This window comes from Camelina sativa, chromosome 8 (assembly GCF_030686135.1).
Source record: "Camelina sativa cultivar CO46 ecotype springtype chromosome 8, ASM3068613v1".
NCBI classification, from domain to species: domain Eukaryota; kingdom Viridiplantae; phylum Streptophyta; class Magnoliopsida; order Brassicales; family Brassicaceae; genus Camelina; species Camelina sativa.
Window position 1 is genome coordinate 20913929 of NC_141887.1, and position 11615 is coordinate 20925543.

General features: G+C 30.8%; 1 protein-coding gene across 1 annotated transcript; it reads left to right on the forward strand.

Moving 5' to 3' along the window:
- Positions 1–4201: 4201 nt before the first annotated feature.
- Positions 4202–6359, forward strand: LOC104707428 (1-aminocyclopropane-1-carboxylate synthase 6). Its single transcript, XM_010423773.2, has 4 exons — positions 4202–4583; positions 4691–4822; positions 4899–5059; positions 5153–6359. The coding sequence occupies exons 1-4, from the start codon at positions 4404–4406 to the stop codon at positions 6165–6167; spliced, it is 1488 nt and encodes a 495-aa protein (XP_010422075.1). The 5' UTR covers positions 4202–4403; the 3' UTR covers positions 6168–6359.
- Positions 6360–11615: the final 5256 nt, after the last annotated feature.

The following is an 11615-nucleotide window of genomic DNA, read 5'->3' on the forward strand; positions in this document are numbered from 1 at the left end:
GTTAGCAATTGGCGATGCTATCACAGAGATCAACAATACCTGTATCCGCATATATGACATGCAAAGGTACAAAAACCTTACATGCTTTGTATTTTCGTCCCACGTTTATCTCAGTTTCTTAGTGGTTTCTGTAATTTGCATTGCAGTATGGCAAAAATAAGGGTTTTGGATGCAAGTGGACCTCCGGGTCTTCCAAATTTTCTGAGAGGAGCTTCAGAATCTGCTGTAACAACAGCTATATCAGCTCTCAGCTTTTCACGAGATGGAGAGGTAAAATTTATATATAGAAATTGTAGCTTCTGCACTTACCTTTCAAAGTCAACAAGTTCCTGAAAAATAAAATCTCTTTGAATTGTAGGGATTGGTTGCGTTCTCAGAAAATGGTTTGATGATCAGATGGTGGTCACTAGGATCAGTTTGGTGGGAAAAACTAAGCCGAAGCCTTACACCGGTTCAATGCACAAAACTAATATTTATCCATCCATGGGAGGGATTTTCATCGAACTCTTCTCGGACAAGTGTGATCTCAAGTATCACAAGCGACGAACAAGAACTTGCTCTTCAGGTACTTATACTGTTTATCATTGTCTCATTTTTAAAACTCAACAAAGGCCATTTATATGTGGCGTTAAGCCAATACTTAATATTCTCGGTGTGACCCCAAACAGGAAAACTCAAAGAACATAAGCCACGCAGAGCGGCTAAAGAAGCTTGTTCACCATCTTGACCTCTCTTATCGCCTAGAATGGGCCAGTGAACGCAAAGTAGTTCTAACAAGACACGGTGTTGAGTTGGGCACTTGCTTATTGTAACAGCCAATGTCAGGACAGTCTTAATCCGTGTTCCTCATTTTGCTCGGGTTTTTGTTTTAGAGGACTCATGTTGAGTCCATATCTATGTTCTCAGGAGGCTATCCTAAGAAGTAAGAACGAGAACGTTCCTCTGTGTGTCTGAGAACAAGAATGACATTTTCCTATTTGTATATGAAAAAAATATATACTTGAATATACACGAGATCATTATTGAATCAGATATGCATATTTCTTTTTACAAAAGTGTTGACAAAAAAAAAAAAATCAATTGTGTTATAAAATGGTTTTTAAAAAAATAAATTTGACTTTGCAAAAAAAAATTATATTCAAACATCTTCAAGTGTTTGAAGCTTTTAGTTAGTTTGTATATTAATAATTGCTCTTATCCATCAATATTTGCATGAGTATCAACGTGGCATTTTCAGATTGTTATAAGAAAATAAGTTGAGTGATGTGAATTATATATGAACGACTTTGAAGATCTATAAACGCTTGAAAACACTTGAAGTTTCCCAATTAGACGGCATTTAAATATGTGTGTTTACTTAAGTTTTATGATTTTAATTTATCATCAAAACATATGATAAATGTGATAAAAATTTATGTCAAATATGGCGTGTTTGGTCGTCAGGACGAATCAGGCAATTTTTCTGCATGTTCTCCTTTTGAAAGAAGTTTTAAATTTTCCTCTAAAAAAAATTTCAGTCTCTCTACATAATCTATCAAATGTTTTGTAGCTTTAGACAGATTATAATGAAAAAAACATTGTTGCAAATTAATGTTGATGATATTTCATCGTTGTTTATTTCCAACTTTTCTATATATAGGAAACAAAAGAATTTCTAAGATCGGCTTTTCTATATATATTCCTTACGGTCTGGTCTGCAACCAATTTTAAATTTTTGATAAGATCTGTACGTAGTAGTTGCACAAGATATTGACCTCAAGCTATTTTAATAACTCAATACTGATAGTATATTATAGGTCCGGGACCTAAGGTCCCGTATATTATGATGTGCTTAAAACATATAATTTTTCAAAATTCCGGGTCCTTAACATGAGCTTCTTATTCACGTGGAGACACAGAAAAAAATTGATCTTTGAATACGTTATTCTTTCGCCAATACAACATGTTCCACCAACTTAGACAAATGAATTTAATAGTAGAGGTTTTCAAAGATAATAGTTGGATTGTTGGCTTTTGAATTCGGTCATTGGCACATGACAAATTATTTTTTGTTAGGCCATTGCTAAAACGCATTGATTTTACTTTTAAGTTCGAACAATTCAATTACAAATTTCGATTTATCGGAAAAATAGACTAACCATATATGTTTAGGGATTAAACACACCAAGTCTTCAGAAAAAAATGCAACGCCTTGACAGAAGCCAAATTCTAGTTTTCAATACGGAAAAGACAATACTGATATTATTGTTTGACTTGTAGACTAGAAACCACGATGTTATGACAGTGCAAACCAATACATTAAAGAATCTAAGGTCAAATGAAAGAAAAAACAACAAATGAGATGAGAGTTTATCAATAAAAGTAAAACTAGATACAAAGGTCGTTGACCCACACATGTTAACTAAAAAAAAAAAGTTGATTCGTTACTATGTCGTCAACTAAAACCGTTGACAGTTGACATTATCAAAAAAGTATGGTTAACTTTGCTGTCAAATTAAGCAAAAAAGTGGAAACTAGTCTTAATTATTTTCATTTATGATTACTATATTGACCAAAAAAATTGGTCTGATTAAAGTAAAATTAAAAATTTTAAAAAATCGGTCTGATTAGAGAAACATTTCCTTTTTTTTTCTTTTTTTTTTTTGTCAAACATTTCCTTGAATTCAATTTATCTGAAAAATGAAGAAACAGAAAGTCTTTAAAATTTAAATAAATACCTGAATAAAGATATGAAACAAAAAAAAAAAAAAAAGAAAAAAAAGTCGTTGATGATTTTGGTGGTCAAAGTGAAGGCTTCAAAAAATCAATCCATTACTATTTTTTCGATTTTGACTGGAAAAATCTTTGTGGAATGTTACTGGTCTTTAAGGCTGCCATTTATTTCGTTCACGACAATTTGTGGTCCAATGTCTGCCACTATCATTATAATCACTGATTCTAGCTTTTATGCAATACTAATAACGATTTGAGCCATATAATATACGCACTACTTATAAAGGCATTCTAAAAATGTAGAAACAAATCGAATTTTGTGATTTCTATATGTTTAATACAAAAGATTACACTTTTTCATATTAGCTTTTTCTAAGCTGTCAAGTGAAACATCATTAGTTAATGGAAACAACATTAAAGAATGATGTAAAGAGGAGAAGAAAACCAAGTGAATGGAGTTGAAATATCATCAATACGTGTTTTGATGAGTGCATTATTAATGAGAAGGTGGAGATCCCAACCTTCTCCAATAACTACTAATTCGCATATAGTTTTTGAATTTTATTTTACATAATTATAATCAAAAGCTAGAACAGTCCTAATATTAATGTCTATTTAAAAGGGCACAGTTCAACTGTTCCGGCCTTTAATTCTTGTTTATGCCGACGTGATGTTTAAGTGTAATTCTCTGATATTGTTATCGCTAATTACGCAAATGGTAATATAGTTATATAGGGCAAAATGCCGATTCTTACAAGAGATTTGTTGTCAGTTGTCACCATGAGTCCATGACGATATAAAAATGACCTAGTTGCCTTGCCAAAACCTTCAAAAACAGATATAATAATTCTTTTTTTTACATATATCTAAAAGTATTGACTTAAAATTATTAATATTTTGTAAATTTCATTTTTTTTCTTTGATATTAAAATTTGAAAATATCAAAGGGATTTCTTTTTTCGGCGAAATTATATATGAAAATTTATACATTTGGTCCCCCTTGAAATAAAACACTTATTTCGTTTACAAAATACAAGTATTAAAGAGTATATTGGAATGTTGTGTATTTGTTGCACCTGTATTTTATTTTTATTATTTATGGAAGAAGACATTTGTTGTTCCTTTAGTCAACAAAATATACTTGTTTCCCCGGTCCATTTTTCCCCCCATCAAAATATAAAATTTCCGATCTTGTAAAATTCAAGTTGATGACTCATTTCCAAATATAGAATTAGACTTTGATGTTCATGTTCGCAGGTCCCCCCCCCCCCCCCCCCCCCCCCCCCCAGTTAATTTCGTTCCAATCTCCCCCACAATGACCACTCTTTTTCACAAAATTTGGTTCAAATCCACCCTTCAAAACACACAAAAAAAAAAAAAAAAAAAACAATTCAAACTTCAGGGAAGTCAAACAAAACTATAACAAACATTAAGGACCAATTTGAAAATTTATACGTTATTTCATGGAACTTTCATTGTAATCTACTACAACGCTACACTTACTCGGTGTGTACACCTGAAACTAAACCCTCTATATCCAGTATATATACACAACACAATCTCACTTCCCCAACACATCAGATCAAACCCATATCTTCTAAATCTCAACACCACCCAAAAAAAACAACAAAGAAGAAACCTTTATAAAGAGAAAACAAGAGAATCATCTAAGAAGCAAAAAAAAAAAAAAAATGGTATCTATAGCAACAGAGAAGAAGCAAGATCTTAACCTACTGTCTAGAATCGCCTCCGGTGACGGCCACGGCGAGAACTCGTCTTACTTCGATGGTTGGAAAGCTTATGAAGAGAACCCATTTCACCAAATTGATAGACCTGATGGAGTTATCCAAATGGGTCTCGCTGAAAATCAGGTAATTCTCAAATAAAAATCCAAACTTTATTTTTTCCTTCTTCTCTCTCTCTCTCTCTCTGTTTCTGTAACCTAACTTTGTGGGATTTGTTTACTTAAATTGTGTAGCTTTGTGGTGATTTGATGCGTAAATGGGTTCTAGAACATCCAGAAGCTTCGATTTGTACAGAACAAGGTGTGAATCAGTTCAGTGACATTGCAATCTTCCAGGATTATCATGGCTTACCTGAATTCAGACAAGTAAGTACTCTGAACTCAAGCCAATTTTATCACTTCATTGGTTTCAAAGATTCTAACTTTATTGTTACTTTTTCAGGCTGTAGCGAAATTTATGGAGAAGACAAGAAACAACAGAGTTAAGTTTGATCCTGACCGGATTGTTATGAGCGGCGGTGCAACAGGAGCACACGAGACGGTTGCTTTCTGTTTAGCCAACCCTGGTGATGGTTTCTTAGTACCAACTCCTTATTATCCAGGGTATGTTCTGTTCAACATACAGTATTGGTCATTGAGTCACATTAGTATTTGGTTTGATCTGGTTAACTAAATTTGGTTTGGTTTGGTTTTCAGGTTTGATAGAGATTTGAGATGGAGAACCGGAGTGAATCTTGTACCTGTTACTTGTCATAGCTCTGACGGGTTTAAGATCACGATGAAAGCTTTGGAAGATGCGTATGAAAAGGCCCGGTTATCGAATATTCCGGTTAAGGGTTTGCTTATGACGAATCCTTCAAATCCGCTTGGTACGACGTTAGACCGGGAATGTTTGAAGTCTCTTGTTAACTTCACCAATGAGAAAAGGATTCATCTTATTGCGGATGAGATCTACGCTGCAACTACTTTTGGTCAATCTGAGTTTATAAGTGTTGCTGAAGTAATCGAGGAGATCGAAGATTGTAACCGTGATTTGATTCATATTGTGTATAGTCTATCCAAAGACATGGGGCTGCCCGGTTTTAGAGTTGGGATAATATACTCTTACAATGACCGGGTGGTTCAGATCGCGAGGAAAATGTCGAGTTTCGGTTTGGTTTCGTCGCAAACGCAGCGTTTGATCGCTAAAATGTTGTCTGATGAAGATTTTGTCGAGGAGTTCATCCGCGAGAGCAAATTGCGTTTAGCTGCAAGGCACAAAGAGTTAACCACCGGTTTAGATGGTTTAGGAATTGGTTGGTTAAAGGCAGAAGCCGGTTTGTTCTTATGGATGGATTTAAGAAATCTCTTGAAGACAGCTACATTTGATTCGGAAACCGAACTATGGCGTGTGATCGTGCACCAGGTGAAGCTGAATGTGTCTCCTGGAGGTTCGTTCCATTGCCACGAACCGGGATGGTTCAGAGTGTGTTTTGCGAACATGGACCACAAGACTATGGAGACAGCTCTAGAGAGGATCAGAGTGTTTACTAGTCAACTCGAGGAAGAGACTAAACCGGTGGCTGCAGCAACTATGATGGCTAAGAAGAAGAAGAAGTGTTGGCAGAGTAACCTCAGGTTAAGCTTTAGTGACAAAAGGCGGTTCGATGATGGCTTCTTCTCGCCTCATTCACCTGTGACGCCTTCTCCACTAGTCCGTGCACAGACTTAAAAAGACCGTTTCATATTTTGACTAGAGACCAGTCGTAAATTGAAAGATCAATTTCTTTAACATTGATTGTGACATTTGTCTAATTTAATGTATAGCTACGACTATCAAAGTTGAATTATTTTATTATGTACGTATCTCTCTATGTAATGTTAACCAATTGAATAATATAAATGAGAAATCAGAATTTGTTAACTGTTGTCAAAGCGGTCTATACCGATAACTCAGATCTCAATGAATTAGTTCCTATTATGTGTTCTGATTAATCATAATTAAATCAAACATAACCGGGAACCGGACATGATAAACCGGTAAATTGATCGGTTTAATGTGGAATCTCCGTTTTAAAAACAGCTTAAGGACCGCTAAATTGGAAAATACATGTGCAGTAAGTTGAAGAATTTGGCCTTATTGTCCAAGAAGAGAAACAATTGTTTGAACTTTGAAGTATTTGAGCATAAAATCAGCACAAGATATTGGGCTATTGTTGCAATTGTTTGTGGCCCATAAATTAAGTGGAAACGGCCATGCACATCACACATCAGAATTAAAACGTCTAATTACAATTAGTCCTTACTAATTAACAATTTTAAATTATATTTTCTGTATAAAAACAACTTATAAAATAACACAAATACAAATAATACAAATATAAAATATTTCTATTTAAGACAATCCATTATTAACCAGTTGGACATTGTAGATGTAGTTCATTCCCAACGAATGCCAATGATGCTAGTGAATAAGTAATTAAGGACATAAATAATTTGAGGCCATCAACCCATTAATAAAAATAATCAATTATTATTAGTCTAACGAAATTATGTTAAGTTTGTTCTCATATATGAAATAAATTTGTTTATATTTACTTTTAATATATATATATATATATATATATCTCAACCAATAGATAAGAAATTCGATACACGCTAGCTTTGACTTTCCCAAATTGTTGGCAAATTCTGTACAAGATGGATCATTTTAAACGCTCATAATGTATTTTATCAGAATAATACATATACAAACAAAGTAATAAATATATTTCTTAGAAATAGAAAATATGTTAATTTAGTGAACATGTTAAAGTTGCAATAAGAATTTACTATGATATGAAAGTGACATCTTAATAGTTGTCGTTAAAAGTTAAGTAATTTTCTCTTTTAGTTGGGAAAGCTGAGCAAAACTTAAGTTTTTGAAGTTGTTCAAACAAACAAAAAGACCACTATATGTGAATTAAAAATGTAGAAACTTTTTTATAAGGAAGAAAAATGAATAATTTGATTCTGTATATTGTGAGATAATGTACCAATAATATAGAGGTTTTATGGCAATTTTAAATATTTTTTGACTTGGAGTTTTTAGTTTTAATTTTTGCATAGAGTTTCAAGAATTTTAATGTAATCATATTGAGAATCAACGTTTAACATTGCATAAAAATATAAAATACAACAATAAAAATAGTTGACCTTATGTGATGTGACTTCAAGGATCAAGTAAATATTATATGATGGTTTAGTCTTAATATCGATTTTGTATTTAAAGTAAAAAAAATTCTTCTCAATAGTTATACTAAATTAAATATTCAAAAGATTATACAACTACAAAAAAATTGTATCATGGATACATATTATTACTAACACTAATAAATAACATTTTAACAACTATCATTAATCGTATATATCAAAAAAAAAACTCAAGTGATAGCATGGATTTGAAACCTAGTGCAAAAGTAAAATTAAGAACTATGTAGTTCAAAATATTTGTTGGGATTACTGCAAAAGTAAAAAAATTGAAGTGAATCCTATCAAATTCACTACTTAAAGTTTAAGAATAAAACATAAAATGAATAGCTCAAAACAAATTATCTTCTAGCTAACATTTTGTTGTTGTTGGGAAATCTAAAAATCGACATGCTTAAAACAAAATATATGTTTTTTTTCTTGTATAGATTTTGAGTACAAACTAAGACATAATAGTTTGTCAAAAAAAAAAAAAAAAAAACTAAAAACTAAGACATAATACAAACACAAAATCTATACAAGAAAAAACATATATTTAATCCTCTTCGCACAACAAATATATATATAACAAATACACAAAACTCACATACCATTTTCTTTGTCTAGGATTTGGTTGGGAAAATATTCGATCTATATAGATATGCTGTTAGTTTTTTTTTTGGGGTAAAAGTTATACATTAGAATATAATACAACTTTAATTTTGTCTATTTTGATTAGTTTCCATATCTAGAATTCTACGCGATATATAAGTATAAATTAGTACGTTGAAGTGGATAAATGTGTGCTCAGTATATTTGTCTACCTCGTTTAATTTTGGGGTTCGCTTGAAGTTGATAATCGTATAAAACTGAAACAAACAAAAATTTGAAAACTTTTAAACTATATCATAGAGGGATAATAGTTGGGTCCACTCCTAATAGTGAATCTTTTTATTCACCTTCTTGGAAACAAAATCTTCTTATGAAATAAAGAAACAAAATTTGTATACATTATTGTAAAATAAAAATCTCAAACCGCTCTTTTATAATTCAAACCGATATATAATTTTGTTCTTATTGTAAAATCTAAAACCTAACCATCTTATTTGCAAACTCAAACCGACATATAATTTTGTTCTAATTGTCAAATCTAAACCTTAACCACCTTATTTGTAAACTCAAACCGACATATAATTTTGTTCTAATTGTAAAATCTAAACCCTAACCACCTTATTTGTAAACTTAAACCAACATATAATTTTGTTTTAATTGTAAAATCTAAATCCTAACCACCTCATTTTTAAATCCAAACTGACATATAATTTCATTCTAATTGTAAAATCTAAACCCTAACCACCTCACTTGTAATACCAAACCGACATATAATTTCATTTTAATTGTAAAATCTAAACTCTAGTCATCTTATTTGTAAACTCAAACCTATATATAATTTTAAAATCTAAACTCTAATTTTCATTTATAAATTCAAACCGATATATAACCTCGTTTAATTGAAAAATCTAAACCAAGCCAATATTTAACTTTATTTAATTAAAAACATACTGGATTTTGTTCTTTAATTTCTTTTGTTTTTAAATTTAATTTTAATTTACTTTTTAAATGAAATATTAGATAGAAAATTTTGATTGATTGAGAAGGAAGGAAATGTATTTTTTTATATGAAATATTAGATAGAAAAATGTAATTGATTGAGAAAGAAAGAGGTGAATACAAGCATAACCACGTACTGATCCACGTACGTGGTTATAGAGAAAGTAGTGTCTGCGTTACTGATCCACGTACAATAATGGATTAACATTTGGATATATATAAATTGATAACTAATACTAATGTCGTTATGTTCTTGAATTTATTTAGAATATATATATGCTATAAATAAATTATTATTTTTTGTCAAGTAAACTATATATATCAATAATGTTTGAAAATCTCAGTAACGTGGACCATCCTGGCCAGGGCCCATGGCGGCTAACAATGGTGGGAGCAGGTTCCGGGGTAACATACAATAATACCATTCGACAGGTTGAGTTTAAGGATTGTTTATTAAATATTGAAAAATTTTCGTAAGCATTATATTTAATTGCATGGTGTACATAAAGTACAAAATCAACATATGACTCTACCTAGCTATTCGCATATAGTTAAACGAAAAAGTCTATGAATTGATTAATAAATAGTAAGATTTTCATATTAAAAAAAAACATTTTTTTAAGAATCGAATTAGATTTGCAATTATGACCCAACGAAAACTAAAATAATCTCGTAGAAATGAAAATGAAATTCGCCATGCTATTTTTCCCCAGTATCTAATCTAGTCCTTTTATAACAACATACAATAAGTGTTTACATTCGTTAACGAAAAAACCATATAGAGTTTTCTGTTTTAGCATGAAATACGTATTATCATGTTAACATTAATTAATTTTACAGGTTGAATAATTAAATAAAGAAAATGGTAGATTATTATATTAACCAAAGAAAAATGTAGATTATTATGAATGTTTTTTAGAAGGTAAATTTAGTTAATAAAAAACAAAAGAAACTGGTTAAAATTATATGATTTTTTATTCCCGTAAAGAACATTCGTCAATATATGTTAGTTGTTGTTTGTTAATTGGGTTGTTAATCAACAACCGTTATTTAAAAAATTGGTTTCTGCAAATGCAATGATCTGTCTACCAAATACAATTAATGAACTTACCTACTTTCTCGACAAAATAAAAAGATTTATCGAATTTCTTATCTATGTATTAACCCTTATTTCCAAGAGCTATCATACGTATCATCAAGCCAGACACAACACACACACACACAAACTAGCTTGGAATGTTTGCACAAACTAGCTTTAGTGTCCTGGCATGGCAAGTTGAATAAATTACGAGCAAGGTAAATAAAATAAAATTTGCACAAATTGTTGGGTTTATTATTCCACTAACCATTAAGTCATATCTATAATCGTTCGTTATAGCAAAAAGAATCTATGTCAATGTGTTTTGGTCTAATGATTACGGTTTTAATTTAAAAGCTTTTACATTATAAGTTTGGGGTTCCATCCATAAAAAATACATATTCTTAGCTTAAGGGTGTAAGATTAATCAGAAGTTCAAAAATGCTACATGCAGAGCCGTTTATACTGATATGGAAAGTTAGGGATGAAATTGTCCATCGTTAGAATGATGCATGCACAAATTGTCAGTAAAATATCAAAGTGTTGCAGGGAGAGTTGCACGACATAAATTATTCATGAAGTTGTCAATCGTATGTGTTGCATAGAGGTTGATTTGATAATTGATCATCATTTGTAATAGAATTATGATGATATATAATGCAACAAAATGACCAAAGAAAAGAAGAACAAAACCTTGAAAATCTATGAGACCATCTCCATTGCTTATACTATGGGTGTCTTAAGCAATTTTTTTTAATATCAGTTTTCTCTTAAAGAGAGAGAAGAGAAAAATGTTTTCATAAAGACATTATAGACATCCCTTAAGACACTTTCTAACCAAATGTCATTTCTATATTGATTTTATTTCTTTTACAATATATCATTTAAATTTTTATTCAAATTAAAGTCACTCCACTTCATTCACTAATGTAGATGCTCTCAGACTACAAAATATTTGATGAAGTACTTGTACTAGTGTATCTCTCTCCCCATTTTTGTTTCATAATATAGATTTACATGTGAATATAATAAACTATGTTTCATGTAACTAATGAAAGCTAATTATTTTTCTTTAAACTAATATTTTCAAAATAATTTTGTTTTATTTATTAAATTTTATTGATTTCACTTATATTAACATTTGGGTAAAAAATTGACCTCTTCATTTTCTTTAAAAACTATATATACACTAATCTTTAAATTATTTATAAACACATTTAAAAAACATCAATAAGTAATAACAATAAGACAAGACAAGGCAAT